Raw genomic sequence first — 16,210 nt, 5'->3', positions numbered from 1 at the left:
GCATTTGTAGCTACGGAAGCTGTCATCTCCTGGAAAACTCTGCCCTGGGTGTCTATCCAGCCTCTCCTGCCTGTGGCCCAGCCAGACCTAGCAGCAGGCAGGTTCTTGTCATCTTCACTATGCTAAAACTGTGGGTTTTGATTGTGCATGGAAGTGCCAAAGCAAGAAACCTACCCACTTGTTTTCCAAGTCAGCTTGCTGCTGATTTGGAGCCTGGTGGATGTGGGTACTGTCAGTGTTCCTTGATCTCAGCTGAAGGCTGTGAGAGAAGGACACTCTGAAGGCGATGCATCCCAGCTCTGCCACAGCCGCCTCCTGCCCACTCTCCTCACAGCGGCCAGGTGGCTTTATAATCAGGTAGGCCCATCAGCCATAGCTGATCCCTGCTGTTTCCATGGGGCCTGCTGCCTGGGAAGAGCAAGCTCTTCCTAGCACTGAGAACTGCTGGCTGGTGCAAAAGCATCCTCTGTCCAGTGCCCAAAATGCAGAGCAAGCTTTCTCCAGCCTTGAGGGCAGGAGGGACACTGCTCTGCCACTGAACTCCTCCCCACGGCCATTCAGCCATTTGCACACAAGTAGCTGAATCTTACCTTGAGACCACCTCCTGCCCCCCAGACCTTTGTCCTGCTGTAGGTGGCAAGGCTTTGCACCAGACTTAACCACAGGACACTGCTGAGCATATCGGCAAAGCTGCTGGTGGCTCTGTGAGAACACATTTAAGAAAGGGCAGAAAATGCCAGAGACAGAAGAGGGGACAAAAGAGAACCAGCAGAGGGCTGGAGGAGCAGGAGGCATTTTGGGTGTTCACTGCAACCCGTGGAGGACTATGGAGCCAGGTGGGTGTTTCTAGGACACGTGTTAGAGGAGCCTTTCCCGGCAGGGACCCTACACTGGAGCCCAGGGGCTGTGCCTGTGTTGGAGCTCAGGCCAGCAACAGCCCCCAGCAGCACCTGGTCTGGTGCAGGGCAGCTGCTCCCACTGGTCATGGCAGTGTGCCGAGAGCCTTGAGCTGCCTTCTCCATCACCAGGTACCTAACGATCCCTCCAAAGATTAATGGTGCCCAAGCACAGATTGTGTGGCAGGGCACCATGGGCTCTGCCAAGGCTGCAGGGAAGCCACCCCAGCCCTGCTGGCATGCACCATCACACAGCTCGGCTCTCCCAGGAGGGGCAGCAGAGGGGAGGAGCTGCTGTGCACAGGCCACAGCACCCGCTCTCCATCCCTATGTGCAGTGAGGTGGAGGAGGCAGGAGGGAGACTGGTGGGTTAGTGTTTGTCTTTGTTCCCCACTACCCAAATCTGTTTTAATCGGTGACAAATTAGTTTAGTTTTTCCCAAGTTGAGCCCATTTTTGTCAGTGATGGTATTAGGTGAGCAATCTTCCCATCTATGAGATTTCTTACCCTCTTTTTCCCATCTTGCCCTGCTGAGGAGGGGCAGGGAGTGAGTGGCTGGGTGGAAGTTTGGCCCCTTAGCCACATCTGACCCACCACCCTCCTCACGTACTCCTTCCCCAGCACCCCAGGTGCCATGCAGGGTCCTCTCCAGCACTGCTGCCTGGGCTGGGTACCTCCCAGGACAGGCAGCTGTGTTGGGCCTGGAAGGGCACTGGCTTCAGCAGGGGCACGGTGGGCACCATGCTGCAGGGACCTCCCAGTGGCTGGGGGCTGTGGCAGGGAGGGTTAGGCACAGTGCTCACCAGAGGGCAGCTTGCTGGGAGCAGACGCCTTACAGGCTGAGCCCATTTTCTTACTCAGTAACTGTACGTGACATGGCAGAAGTCTGGTTCTGGCTGACGTGTACTGGCTGCTTGTGTCAAGATTGTAAGGTTGCACAGTCCCACCAGTCTGGGCCCAGCTGCGGAAGGAAGCAGGTCCCCTGGGGGACCCTTTGCATCTGAGGGGTACTGCAGCAATGGGAGGGGTCAGCGGGTCCTTGCAGGATGCTGCTGTGGTGATGAAATTGTGGCTGGAGGGGCTGCAGCACCCAGCATGAGGAGCTCAGCACCTCCCCTCCTGCAGGTGCTTCCTAGTGCACCAGCTTCTCTCCAGCAAGCGTGGGCTGCCCAAACTGAGGACTGGGGTGCGGAGGGGCACTCCAGCTGTACTGAGGCAGCAGATGTGGCTGGCTGCTGCGGGCATTGCTGTGCTGCTCTCTGACTGACCGAGCTCTCCTGTCCCCACAGTGTATGTCGTGGAGGAGCGGCGGAGGGATGACACGGGGGAGAGTGCCTGCCTGACGGCATGCTGGACTGCACTCTGCTGCTGCTGCCTCTGGGACATGCTGACCTGACTCTACTGCAGCTGCCTCCCATACCTCTCACTGAGTGCTATGCAGGCTCCCCACTCCTGTCTCGACTTCCTTCTGTTACTGTAATCAACACTCTGCTTTGCACAGCCAAGAGTTCCTGTCTGTCAGTCCTAGCGCCTTGTTGGGGTGGGGGGTGTGCTCCTTTATTTTAGTAAAGGAAAAATCCCTTTTTAACATTTCTAAGACTTTTGTTGTAACTTTGAAGAATGTGCTAGTGGTGTATTTCAGCCAAAGGCATTCTGATGAAATGTATATTTATCAGTTGAAATTTTCCTAGTCCTAGAAATGGAGACATACGCAATAATTAAAGCCAACAGTTGATTTTCTTTGCTAGGTCCTGACTGTTTCAATAAATCTGTCCCATAGAGGGTGTGCTTCCCTCGTCGCTGTCTGTTCTCAGCCTCCCACAAGCCTGGACTCTGTGGCAGCAATGATGGACTTGGTTTTAAGCAACTTTGCTGCATAAGTTTGTGCCTCAACCCCGGGCTGGGGCTGGTATTGTTTGGCCTTGCTGTTACCAGCATCTGGGGGATTTTCTGCCAGCAACCTGGTGCACAAGTTGTGGAAGTGAAGTGAAATGAGCAGGGGTGGAGCACCCATGTCTGCCACCACTCACTCTCTTGTCCCACATGGGGCAGCTCAGTTGGTTTTTCATCCCCCTGCTTACTCACAGGTGGACATGCAAGTCCCCTTCTGGGACCAGGGGCCTCTCCAGCAGTTCCTGGGATGGCAGAGTTGGGGGGGAGGGGGGGGGCCACATGCTGAGCTGCTGCATGTGCACAGCCACAGCTTTTGTGGAAGGACTGATACCACTCAGGGATTTTGAGCAGTGATCCATCATCCAGCTGCTGCAGTGTATGAGCTTGCAGGGCAGTAAATTAATGAGTAAGAAGAAACAAGGCCACAGATTAATTTAGTGTCAAGTTACAACTGAAGCTGTTTCATAGCACAGCCTACCCAGAAAAGGGATAAAAAGCTTTAATCTGCATAGAAGTGGAGAAACCTGCTGCTGGTCAGCAGCTGCCCAGTGCCCTGGTTAGCTGCTGTTCTCCCTGCCTCATGATCAAAACCAGTCCTGGTGGACTGACACACATTGGCATCGTTTATTGCCCAAAGATCACCAAGGGAATCTTGGACCTTTTTGCAGCAGGGTGCTCGCTACTCCTCAGTTTCCAGCCTCCCTGAAAGGCACCAGAATGAAGAGTGGCCCAAGCTCAGCTAAATGAGGATTGTGCTCATTGGGACCCTAAGGCTGTGCCTCTGCTGCAGCACCTCTGCTTCCCTGCTCCTGCAGGGGCCTGGGTCTGGCATCCAGGCCTGGTGGACCGAAGGCAGGGAGAGGGCTTGGCTGCAAACCACATGGCAGTGCCACAGCTGCCATGCTGTGAGGCTTCCTTAGGCCTCACAAGGCACCTTGCTGGGTTCCTATGCACTTTTTTGTCTGGGAGTTTCCCCGAGTGAGCACATGCCTCCTGTGGTGCAGCCTGGCCCCTCTGTGCCCCTCTACTTGGGTCTCAGAAACTCAGTTTTGTGGCTCATCTGAGGCATTACGATCTGTTTTAGGTTATTTAGGTTAGTTAATGAGGGCCCCTGGCAGCAGCCTGGCCCCAGGAGCCTTCAAGCCCCTTGCTTGAAGCCCTGTAAGTTCCATTTCAGAAAAGCACGAAAGCCAGGAGTAGGGAAGGAGACCAGGCTGGTGCACTGTGAGCACAAAGCACAGGGTGGCACTGGCCCTCCATGAGCTCACTGCTGCACTGGGGCTCTGCCAGGCCCATCTGTACAAGGAGGGAACCAGGGCCCATCACCACCTGTCACAGACCTGGAAGTGCCTGTGACTCCCAGCCCTGCTCCACCCTGCCTGCCTCTTTTCCCCCACCACAGTTTTGCCAGCCCCACTCCAGCAGAACAAGGCAGCAAACCTTCCCCAGTGCTGAGTGGTGCAACTTCTTTCCAGAAGGCAAGGTCTATGGCTGCTTTAAAGTGAAAAACGATTCCCTGAAGGGCACTCACCCCAAATCGTACCGCTGCCTCCTTTTTCTGTCAGATTCCTAAGGGGAGAGCAGCTGCTGCAAGGGAGCAGGCAGAGGAAATGAGCTAAGGCTTTGCAGCAGAGTTTTATTGGAACTGCCACAGAACAGAGCTTGTGCAGCCAGGCGGCAGCAAGCAGCACGCAGGCAGAGCTGCCCATAAACCACCCAGCAGGCACAGGGGCAGGCTACTGTGCCCTCCGGGCCATCAGCATTTCGCGAATGTTATCTTCTGCTTCCTTTACACTCCGCTCCAGGTACGACTTCTTCTGCTGCAAGACAGAAAGCAAGAGGAGAGTTAAGGTCCATCTTGGCAATGGCAGCACGTGCCAGAGTGCTGGGGCCAAGAGCTTCCCAGGGCGGCGCTGCAGGCAGCCAGCTGCCGAGAGCACACACAACTCTACAGGCTTCCTGAAGCAAGGACAGCCATTATTCATTTCCAGAGGCATCCTGGAAGCATTAATATTTAGCCTGGGCAACGTTCACATAGACTGAATTTTGTTCCCTCTGAAACCTCCTCAGAGCTACTGGGGCTGTTGCAACAGCAGAGCTGCAAAAAGTGCGACATATTAACCATAGGAAGGAAGGAAATAATATCAGATCCTGCAATACGTGGAGCCCAGAGAGGAATTAATTTGCTGAGGCCTCGTCATAGACACAACAGCAAAATCCTTTCACACTTTGGTAAAAAAGGCTCTCTTTACCAGCTGGACCACTTTTCTAAACCCAGACCCTCCTTTCTATCAGAAATTCCCTGGCATCATCACCAAATACATGTGTTTCCTTAATCATCTTTAATTACGCTAGGCTTGGCAGGGAAGCAGCCCAAAGCTGTGCATCCCAAGATAGGAATTCAGCATGCAGCGTTTTTTCCTGCTAGTCTGGGTGCTCCTAGGTGACTGGAAAAACCAGCACTTGGCTCTTTTGACTATTTTTTCTGGGTTTCCAAACAACAGACACAACAGTCTCTGGTAGACACCAGGCTGGCAGAAGGCGTTGCTGTGTGAATGCAGGCAGCCCTTGCTGCTGGGTGCACTCCTCCTTTGGCGGCAGCAGGGAGAGCACCAGGGAGAGCACTGTCCAAATGCATTTCATTATGGGTTGGGGGGGACCCTCAGGGAGGCTCCCCAGAGCTCTCCATATGGAGAGCCCTTGGGGGCAGATGCGAGGCTCCATGGGTAGTACCTGTTACATGCTAGTTTGGGGATTGTTGTAGTTACAAGGTCCTCTTCTCAGCAAAGCCTGCTGCAGACAGCTGCAGCACACTGCTCCCACACCGAGCACCTTCCCAGGCCTGGGGAGCTCTATAGAGCTTGCTTTCCAGGCCAAGCTAGGTTCCAATAAGCATTGGCAGGTTTGTTATTTAAATTACAGGAGTCTGGGCCTCATCCTAAAGCATCCTATCCTTTTTAGACTCCACCAAAGGCCACCTCAGCCACAGGCAGAGGTGCCCAGTATGCCACAAATGACCTCTGAAGCCCATCAAAACCAAGGACAATTAAAGGGGGACAGCAGAGGTCCTCAGTATTGCTCAGCCATGCAGGGGAGCTGGAGGAAAGAGTAAAAACAGACTGCTCTGGGGTCCTCCCCCAGCTGCTAGCTGGTTGGAGCACAGCAGCACCCACGGGCACAGGCTGCAGTAAAAGCATGCACTGGCCTCCACCAAGCAGCACCTTCCTGCTATGGGGAGCAGGCTGATGGGGCTTGTACGTGAGCCAGAGGACACAGCCACTGCCAGCTGTCTACAGGCAAGAACTGTGAAGCTGATGCTCCCCTGACAGCCTCTCCCCGACTCATGCAAGCCCACAGGGAGCTGCAACCACTAACCCTGAAGGAAAATTCATTAGCACATGGTACAGTCCTGCTGCCATCACTTCCCATCAGCCCCCTTGCAGCAGACCTGTGCTGACGCTTCTGTACACTCAGCTGAAATGCCCATGCCCTGAGGACATCTCTTCCAGCCCTGTTTCTAGATATCAAAGGGCTTTTATTTAAACAGTAAAGGTTGTTAGCAACAGCTAGGGCCGTGGGTACAGTAAAGAGTTCCTTGTGCCTCTCATGCAGTCCTCAAGCACATGGATCCCTCTTGCTTACAAGAGCTGCTTTTGAGGAAACCACTGGGAGAGGAGGTGCAGCGTGGGTTCCCGCTGCCAACAACTTGCTGACGCACAAGCAGGACTTCTGCCACTGCTGTGCTGCACTCACACTGCCTGGACAGACACTGAGGGATTTCACATCTAAGGAACTGAATGCAAAGGCTGCAAGGGGAGACAGGTCCTAGAAAACCTGCGTGGGTCCAAGCTCCACCACGTTCTACCGATTTAGAGAAGGATGGCATCAGCAGAGCTGGCTTTATATATTCATTTACTACTAAAACTTTTTTTTTTTTAATGCAATTAGTCTATGAAACAGTTCTGGCTTTCTGTCCTCCCCACTCCCTCTGGTGCCCATCAAGCAGCAAGAGACATTTCCAGAAGCAGCTCTGGAAGGTTGGCCCCAGCAGTGACCTCAGGAGAGCCAAGCAGCCCTGCCACCACACAGGGAAGCCTCCATGTGCAGCCAGGAGCTGGCAGGCAACAAACAATGGCTCTGTTCTCCTAACACAGTGGGATTTCAAATGTCCCCTGTTAGGAAGCCACACTGGTGATCATTTGGCCCTGACAGTGCAGGAGCATTCATGGCTGTACAGCCCACACAGATCCCCGCCACCCATTCCTGCGCAGTGGCATTATCTACCCTCCCCAGGGGAGCAGGGGTGCTGGAGCTACACGGTTCATGGCAAAGGGACATGGTTTAATGCCATTTCTTTACTTAAGCATCACCTGCAGTCCCAGGCAGGTAAGGATTCATGGAATTTTTATCTCCCTCTCCTTGGTTATGTAGTTTTTGGGGCCAGAGGATCTGGGCTAGCCCTGACACTTTTACTCCTTCCTCCCAAAAGTAGCCTCCAGGGAGACTCCTCCCTGGGCTCAGGGTGATCCTTGAGCATCGAGGGAAACCCTGGACCCACAGCTGGGGGGCTGCAAACTTCCCGAGCTCTCCCGCAGGCCAGCAGCAGGCAGTGCCAGAGCCAGCACAGCAGCTGGCTCCCACTCTAACTAACTGCCTGAATCAAGGGGGAGCAAGGAGCACACAGTCACGGCATTTTCCAAGACGCATGGCAGAAGCAAGGGGTTCCTTCCTGAGGAGCTGTGGCCTGGTTTCTGCTTTAGTAATCACAGGAGAAAAAAGCAGGAGCTTGCATGCAAACCCCTCCTCACCGCAATTACTGGGGTCTAGACAGGAAACTGTCTCTCCCTGGTTCACCTTCCCAGGGAGCAGTGCTGTGAGCAAGCTGGCTGACATATGCACTGCCTAGTTGCATCAGCTCTCTGAGAGCCCAGAGACCGCCTGACAGCACAGCTCTTAAGTCACCCTGGAGGCTGTTCCGGTCCAGCCAGATCTGCCAGGCTGCTGGTACCTGCTCCCTGTGGGAGGAACACTACCGAAGCCTCCCAAACCCCACCTCCAAGCTTTCCTGAACTGCACGCTTTCATTTGCATTTGATGTTGATTTGCAGCCCTAGTTAACCCTATATTCTGGGCTAGGCCATGGCTTCTAGGTTTTAGCTCATCATCCAATAAGTTGCATATATTTTCCTGCAAAGGTGTGTTCACCACTGCAAGTGTTAGTTTAATTCTCTGTTGCCTGTGCCAAAGCAAGTACAGCTAGCAGTAAATTTACAGTACAGTGCCAGAACTGTACTGCTGGTTTTGGTCCTTCATGAAATCAAAGGCTGCTGCTCTCTGCAGCCTCTAATATTATTTTTACACCAGTAGCTCCAGTGCTGGCCAGTCAAAAGACAGGACATGGCAGCACACTGGCCCTGCACGGCAAGCCACTTGACTTCAGAGGCTCCACAACCTATGAGCTGCAGATTCAGAGCTCCTACCTGCTCCCCACACCAGCGGTGCTGTACACTGCCCCCACCCACCCCTGGGTGCCTCCATTCAGACAAGGTGGTTACCCAAACCAGTGAGAGACACCACTGCCTGAGTCATGGAGTCTCAGGGTAGGACTGAGAAAGATTTGCTCTGGGAAGGCAATGGGGTGAAGTTGACACACACCACTCAGCTCCCAGAAAAGTACAAACTCATGGCTTACAAACAGAGCCATGCTCTGCAGTGAAGCCAGGCAGTGCCTTGAGGTGCTGGCATCTCCCCAAGCAGTTACGCAAAGAGCGTGGCAAGGCAGTAAAGGAGGAAACACAGACAGGCACAGCAGGAAGAGGCTGGTTTGTCAGCTGATGGCTCTGGCTGCAGCAAGGGGCTGATTCTCCCTCCTGGTTCACCGCTGCCACATCAACTTGCTAGAAATTTATCTACCACACTGCAAAATACACCTCGAGTGTTATTGAAACTTACTTAAGAGGCACAGCTTCTGAAGGCCCGCTCAGCAAGGGCACTGTGCACACGCACCCCCACCAGCCTCCGCTGCCCTGTGGCTTTCAGAGGTTTCAGAAATGCAGCTTTGTTCCCATGACCCACACACAGCAACTCCCACGTGGAGGAATGACCTGAGGTTGCAGGTCCCATCAGCACGGGAGGAGCGAGAAGCCTCTCCACCGCAGCAGCAAGGAAGGGGAGCCCGAGGCTGCCAGCATGTGGGGAGGTAGAGGATTTGCAGCTACGGATTTCCAGTCAGGCAGCACACTGCACACCAGCTGCCCTGCCCCAGCACAGGACAAGGTCTTGCACACTCACTTGTCCCCACCACAGTTCTCACCCAACCCCTTATTTGCAGTGACAGCTCTTCAGTTCCCCCTCCTGCCCTGCTCTGTCCCCACGCAGGAGGGGTACTGCCTCCTGCACTGAGACATGAGACCAGCACATGGCTACCGCGACAGGCTAGCAAGGTCTGGGCCACATGCAGAACAGCTGATAGGGTGCAAAACTGCAGAAGATGCCCCCAAAAAGCCAGCACAGTCAATGCCTCTCAGCCTGTAGTTTTGTAATTCCTTTAAGCTAATACCGTTGCCAACAACAGTCACCTTCCCTAGCCAGGAAGGGCTGCAACAGCAAAACAAACCACAGCCCTGATGATCCATCTGAAAACTAGCGCAAAAGGAAGTGTTCTCACCCAAATCTGCTTTCTGGAAGTAGGTTTGCCATGTTAAAGGTTTGCCAGATGGAGGGTGAGAAGAGATGGCCATGAACTCTTCTTCAGGCAGCAGAGCCAATCCCACCAGCTGGACCTCCTAGCACCTACCAGCAGATGTGAGGCTCTCCTGCACCTGACCACAGATGGGCACCATCAGCCTGGCCTTTACTCTTCCCTTCCAGCTCCCAGGAGCTTTCTCCACTTTCAAGCCTTCCTGCAGCCCTCCTAAATCAGGTATGTGGGGTGAGGTGAGGAGCTAACCTGTGGGGGTTTCAGTACAGCTATGTAGAGTAAAAGAGCAGTCTCCCATGCGATCAGAGATGCAGCCAAAAACAGGACTGGCGGCTCATGCAGCCCCATCCAACAGGCAATGCAGGCCAATCTCCCAGGAATCCTTCCCAGGAGGAAGAGCAGCTGTGCAGCTGACAGCCCTGTGGAAGGAGCCGCATGGGCTGGCAGGAAGGACACTGCCAGCCCCAATCCTGCCCACAAGGAGGGCAGGGCAGCTGCCTTGCACAGCCCACAGACCCAGCAAGGACAGCAGGCTGCAGTGCCCACTGCCAACACACTCCACTCTCCAGCAGCAGCTCTGGGCAGCTGCTGCCAGCTCCAGTTGCCTCTTCACATCACCTGCGTACAAAGCACAAGCTCTTGGAAGTAGCAGCTTGACTGGCCCCAGCCAGAGGCTATGTACAGCAGCGTCCATAAGCCATCCCTCACTGTTCATGGCTCTTCCTTGCATTTTGCTTGCTGTCACGGCCAACACTTGCTCTCTGACCAGCTCCACACTATTTGCTTTTGGCACCAGCTGTGGAAATACTAGATTTAATGCAAATATAATTACAGTTCACACCCCAAAGAAGAAAAGGACTTGTGGTTAACAGAGGTGGCCCATGGCCTTTTGACACGGTGGGAAATCACCTCCTGCTTGAGCCTCCCACCTCTGTTCCCACTGCATCACGCTGCTACTGAGTACTTCACTGGAGAAGCAGATGACGCACCCAGACCTTACATTCCTAGCAGATTAAAGAGCCAGCATTCACAGATTCCACAGCAAGAAAAAAAACGTATTAATCAGCTCCTCTCAGATGGGCTTTTGATGATCAAAGCAACATATTTCCCCCAGTACTGTGATTCATATGCCTCTGCCTTCAGAGAGAGCTGGTCAGCCACTGACCAGACCTGTATGTCTGCAGAGCCTTGTTTAGAGCTGGTAGTTTGGCACAGTGTTTCACAGTGTGCATGCTGAATTCCAAAAGCCAAAACAGCACTTCTGCTCTCAAGGAAATCTATACACAGCAGCCACAGTTTATTCATGCTGCATATTATTCCTCATGCTCACAGGCGAATTTCTTGTTTTAAGTATTGGTTTCTCATTCAAAGTCTACTACTTTCACTCCTCAAATTCCACTAATTTCCTCACCTCAGCAAGAGAAAAAGAGCTTCAAGCCCTGACCCATGAACATAAATATATTTAAACCCATACAAAAACACTTCCATGGAAATTTAAGGATCTGGTATTGGAAGACACCTTCTCATCTCAGGTTTGTGGTTTTTTTGGTTTGTTTTTTTTTAAACTATTTTTTTACAAACTTGTTTTACATCCAACTTGTGAGGATGAAAGAAGCTGGTAGGTTCCTTCCCAGAGGATATATCCTGCCCCATGGCTCACAGCATGCATGGCTACCAGCTGCTGGCATCTCCCTCTCACACTTAAGCAGCTTCCATTGAGGAATGCTGCAGAGTCTTCAGGCATGATGCAGTACCTCAAATAGGAGGATACAACTCATCTTGTGACACCATCTCCATAAATCTGCTAGCCGAGAGCTTCTGCATCTCCCAAAGTTAACCCAGGGCATTTTTGGCATTCCTCATGGGCTCTGTGTGCACACTCTTGGGAAAGTGATCAGCAGATCCTGGGATAGAGCTAGGAACACATACTTGTCTGGGGAAGGATCTTCCCCTAGAGGAAAGCAAGCTGTGCTGCCTGCATGCTGGGGGCCAGGCAGCAGCAGCAGTGTGAGCTGCCCTCACTCTTGAGGCCACTGCTGCTGTTAGGGTGGTTGAAATTGCCCAAATCTCCCTTGCCTGAGGACAGCACATTGAGCCATTATCACATGCACTGTGGGCAAGGCAAACGTTTTGGTCAGCATGATATTACGGAAGATGATGCGCCTAGGACATGCACTCTGTTTAACAGGACTTCACTTGGAATCCATAAATGGGAAGGAGGTGGACCTGCTGAACAACACCCAACTGCTTCTGCTTCAGGAAAAACTGAAATAGCGGGCATCAGCCATGGGGCGAGGTGGCTCTGCAGGCAGTCCTACACCCTGATGTGTCCACCCAGCACTGGTCCTCACCCAGTGCAACACTGTGGCACATACACACATTGGGAATTACCATGCTACAGCAACCACCAAATATTTAGATACACTTCAAGACTTTCCAAGCAGAGTTACTGCTCTCAGGAAGCTGCCTAGAGTTTGCTCAAGAGTGAATAGGAAGTTTTGCTCAAGTGTAATAGGAAGGGAGCCCAGCTGGTTTCTGACGACAGCTGCTGACAGAAGCACGATGATGCAATTTACCTAAGAGAAGTGATGATTCAGATCCCTGGGTTTTCCCTTAGCCTCTCTTTCCACAAGGTAACGGGGACCCTCTGACACTTCAAAACCATCTGGATTAGAGTGGAGAAGAGAAGACATCAAGCATACAAGTGCACCTGCCAACTCAGCAGGATCTTTAGAAGAACCTGCCTAAAGAACTGCTAGTGCAAATCTACCTTCCTCATGTATTGATCTTAGCTACAGCAAAACCAGCAGGGCTTCCCTCATCACTATTGTAGCACCTTTAAACCCTGAGGAACATACACTGAAAAAGCTAATTTGGAAAAACACCTGCTGCTTTCCACACTTGGGTACCAAGGGACACCACCTTCAAGAGAAGAAGGGGCAACATAAGGGGCAGAAAAACCCACCCGCAGAGCAGCCTTTCTGTCCCCAAGCCCCAGGCCCACTGGGAGCACACTGCACAGAACCTGTCTCAGCCACAGGACAGCATTTTCACTAGAGGCGGAGACAGTTGCTCTCTGTGACCAGGAAATGACGCATTGTTCCAGTGAACTCCTGCACCCTAGCCTGATGGTAACTAGTACAAATGGAAGCCAACTGGGAACCTTCAGTAGGTGGCAGCAGAAATATATTATCAACCTAGAGGATTCCTTTAAGGACACCCCTTATTGGCAAAATTACTCATTTAGAGCAGTTTTCAGAAGTACACTGCTTCAGGTCAGACACTGCACTGGAACCAGGCTTATGACAGCAGAGTCAGGTCAAACACCAAGAACTTTGGGAGGTGGAAACTCACTCATATTCTGAAAATCCCCATGTTTTGCTTTGGCAGAAGTGTCCCTCACCTCTTGCAAAATGTAGTAAGTTCCCTAATTTGGTGTTTTGGTTTCTGTGGTCCTGCAGAGTCAGTATGGCTCATTGGAACACCTCCTAGCAATATGACTTTTGCAAAATCATACCACACCTTTCATCTCTTGCAGTTCCGGCCAAACAAGGCCATTTTAAAAGAAAAATTACTTCCATAAATTTCAAACATTGAACAAATCAGCAACAAAAAGATGATGTAAACTCCCAACTAACCAGCATTCCCCCCTAATTCAGACATGCTTGAACTCTGCTGCCTTGCAGGCAGAAAGCAGCCACATCCCCGCCAGGAACACATTTACAGTTCAGAGGAGTGACCCGGGCAGTGGGCCAAGGGAAGTTGTGACTCCCCGCATACCTGGTGAGCAAGGTGTGGCTTTATAAAGCTGACTCAGGGCTGGGTCAGGTCTCCCACATGCAGGAGCATGCTTTCCAAATAATTATTTCCTGTTCTCTCTAGGTGAGATGGAGGAGATGGGGGCAGGATGGCGGTTTATCGGGCACAGATAATCCACCTCCCTGGAGCTGCTTGGCATAAAGGACAATGAGGAGCAACGGCATGGGCCTGGTGACTAAGGCAAGGACAGCAGCACTGGTTTTATGACTAACTATTACTCAAGCAAGGAGGAATTTGGAGAGGGACCCGCATCCAGCTCAGCTCATTGCTTTGGATACTTCTGCAGCCATAAGCACAAAGGAGAGCTTTGACAATGAATCAGACCCTGGTTTAAAATGGCAAAGACAGACTTCTCTACCAACTTTGTGTTAAAATGATTTCAGTGTAATCATAAAAGCAGCTTAATGCTAATCAGAAGAAACAAGCAACGTTTTCAGACCCAGATGACTAAATGTAGGCTCCTGGATGGACAAAACCATTCAGACGCAGCAGCAGAAGTGGCTTTTTATTAATGCATAATGTCCTTCACTTTCCCTTGAATTACAAAGGAATGCGAGCATACTGGCAAAGTTTGCTTGAAAAGCTTTTTCCATTAGTTTTTTTGGTTGTTGTTGGTTGGTTGCAGGGGGTTTGCGGGGCAGGGGGTGTCTGTTGGTTTGTGGTTGGTTTGTTTGGTTTTTTAATTGGAGCACCACCCCCCTACCCCAAAAAGTCTAGAACAAGTGCTGGCATACATTAATTTTGAAAGCATCTCTATAACTAGTTTGTAAAGGATTTAAAAGGAAGAAATCACCACCTATTTAATTATTCTCCTGCTTTTAAAATCTACAATTATCCACCTAAAAATAAAGGTAGAAACAGTGAAAACAGAGTCATCAAATTCCAGGTCTCCCTCCGTGAAGCCTTTGCCCTCTCAGCTAGTTTGTGTGCTTACTTTGCAGTCTGCAGTGCAGGGAAGACTAACAAAGACTTACTAATTAAGCAGTTGCTTGCAAAAATCTGGGAGTTTGAAAACCTGTTGCAGTGAATGATTGCTCCAAATGAAAGATCCAGCTTTGCAAATGCATACCCATACACATAGACATCATTCCACCAAAATCAGCACCACCCACAATGACTCTTAAAGAAAACGTGGTGAGATGTTAAAGTTTTTTATAAGCCTCCCAGATCTAAACCAGTGGAAGACCCTTTCAGAGAGCTGGGAATCCCCTCTTAAATGTGATGATTTCAATCTTTCTACGCCTTAAGATTACAATGTCATGTTTTGCAATCAGTGACTTGTGCACTATTTAACACAGGACAAACTTCTTACACAATTTTCAAAGCAACACAATTTTCAAAGCAGAACACATTCTTATTTGATCTTTATCTAACAAATCTACCATAGGAACCAAACATCAAACGCAGTATTTAAAAAATACACCACCTTTCTTGTGATTACTTAAGAGCATTTGTTCCTTCTTAAAGCTGCAAGGTCCTAGTTGCACATGATCAACTTTCATATGTCTAGGATAAGAGATAATTAGACAAACAGCATAAAATACATATCAAGTTAGGCTGTAAGAATACAGTCCTTTTGCTATCCTCAGTTTTAACAAATGACAATAAGACAGACCACTAGGTTTTAAACATAAAGAAATAAGTTAACTCAGTGACTCATCACAGCCTTGAAAGCAAGTAATAAGGCCTGTTATTCATGTCACCATCAGCATAGTCAGTTTAGGAGACAAAAAGAATTAGAGCAGCGTTAGCTACGTCCCACTTCCTCCAGTATTTACTTTACATTTGTATGGCCCCTGTCCAATGTCAGAGGACTTCCCACGAAGACTGATTTTTGTCCTGACAGCGTTACTTTTATGACCATTAGACTCTCAGCCTTCTCACTATTTTATTATTTTAAAGCCTATTTTTCTCATTGCTCAGACTATTTTTCATTACAAAAATCAGGGATGACAATGCAGATTCTCCTCCTTGTAAGACAACCAGATCTATGGGGGGGGGGGGGGGGGAAAGTTAGCTTCAGCTACTGCCTTCTTCAAAACAAGCATCTCCGTGGAGGGCAGCCCATCACTGACAGCTCTGCCCATGCAGGCTGTGCTCTACTCTCCTACGGGAGTGCCTGTGGATGCTCCTGAGCTGACAGCAAGCTTAGGCAGGCAGCTGGACCACCTATATCCTCCAAAGCCAAGATAAGCCCCAGCTTTGCAGCCTGAAAAGCAGGAGCAAGCCCTGAGTGAAAACACGGACTCAGGTCTGGATGACAGAAGCCAACAAAGTCAAGATAAAACACATTTCCCAGGAATGTCACCAAGCCCAAATGTCCGTGCTCAGAAGGACCTGCCCAGACACCTGCAAGAGCCTCAGACACTCAAAGCCATGCAAGATGAAGACTACCACCTGGCCCGGTCCTCACAGGGGGCCTGATGAGGCTCTACAGCTCACTTTCACACCAATCTGTAATTTGTGGAGCTCCCACAGCTCTCTCCTAAAAGGTCCATGCAAGCCCAAATGTTAACCCTACATGTTAACTTCACTTCCATACTCCATCTGTCCCCACATCAGGTGTCCAGCCTCCCTCTAAAGCAAGCAGAGGGAGACCACCTCTAGGAACAAGCAACCCTCTGGAAGCACTGTCTTTCTCTTGACTGCGGAGAACACCTGGACTCCTGACTTGTAGATGGCCAGGGAGAGTTAATGAAAATCCAAGGTGTGATTCAGGGACAAGAGAAGAGAGGTATCACCACTCTGAACTCCCAAACACCAGATACTGTAAAGCTGGGCAGGGAAGAGAGAGAAAGTGAAATAAAGAGCACACACAAAAAAGCCCAAAAACCAACCCTAAACCACACCACCTTCCAGGACAAGCAGACTACTTCCCAGCATTGCCCCAAACCTGCAAACAA

General features: G+C 50.9%; 2 protein-coding genes across 7 annotated transcripts in view; one reads left to right on the top strand and one right to left on the bottom strand.

The window, feature by feature from the left end:
- The window catches only part of CYSTM1 (cysteine rich transmembrane module containing 1), a 31,085-nt gene extending 28,407 nt beyond the window's left edge, over positions 1-2,678 (top strand). For all 6 annotated transcript variants that reach the window (XM_027788777.2, XM_055811700.1, XM_055811701.1 and 3 more), the window contains one exon: positions 2,186-2,678. In XM_027788777.2, coding sequence (XP_027644578.1) covers positions 2,186-2,292 — 107 coding nt within the window. In that variant the 3' untranslated portion in view covers positions 2,293-2,678. The remainder of the gene's footprint in view (positions 1-2,185) is intronic.
- Positions 2,679-4,405: 1,727 nt separating this feature from the next.
- PFDN1 (prefoldin subunit 1) overlaps positions 4,406-16,210 on the bottom strand; it is a 32,562-nt gene continuing 20,757 nt past the window's right edge. Inside the window, exon 4 of the mRNA XM_055811704.1 lies at positions 4,406-4,609. Within this exon, the coding sequence (XP_055667679.1) occupies positions 4,526-4,609 (84 nt within the window). The 3' untranslated portion in view covers positions 4,406-4,525. The remainder of the gene's footprint in view (positions 4,610-16,210) is intronic.

Source organism: Falco peregrinus, chromosome 8 (assembly GCF_023634155.1).
Source record: "Falco peregrinus isolate bFalPer1 chromosome 8, bFalPer1.pri, whole genome shotgun sequence".
Lineage (NCBI taxonomy): Eukaryota > Metazoa > Chordata > Aves > Falconiformes > Falconidae > Falco > Falco peregrinus.
Note: the sequence above shows the minus strand (reverse complement) of the source record. Positions and strands in the feature narration are given on the sequence as shown.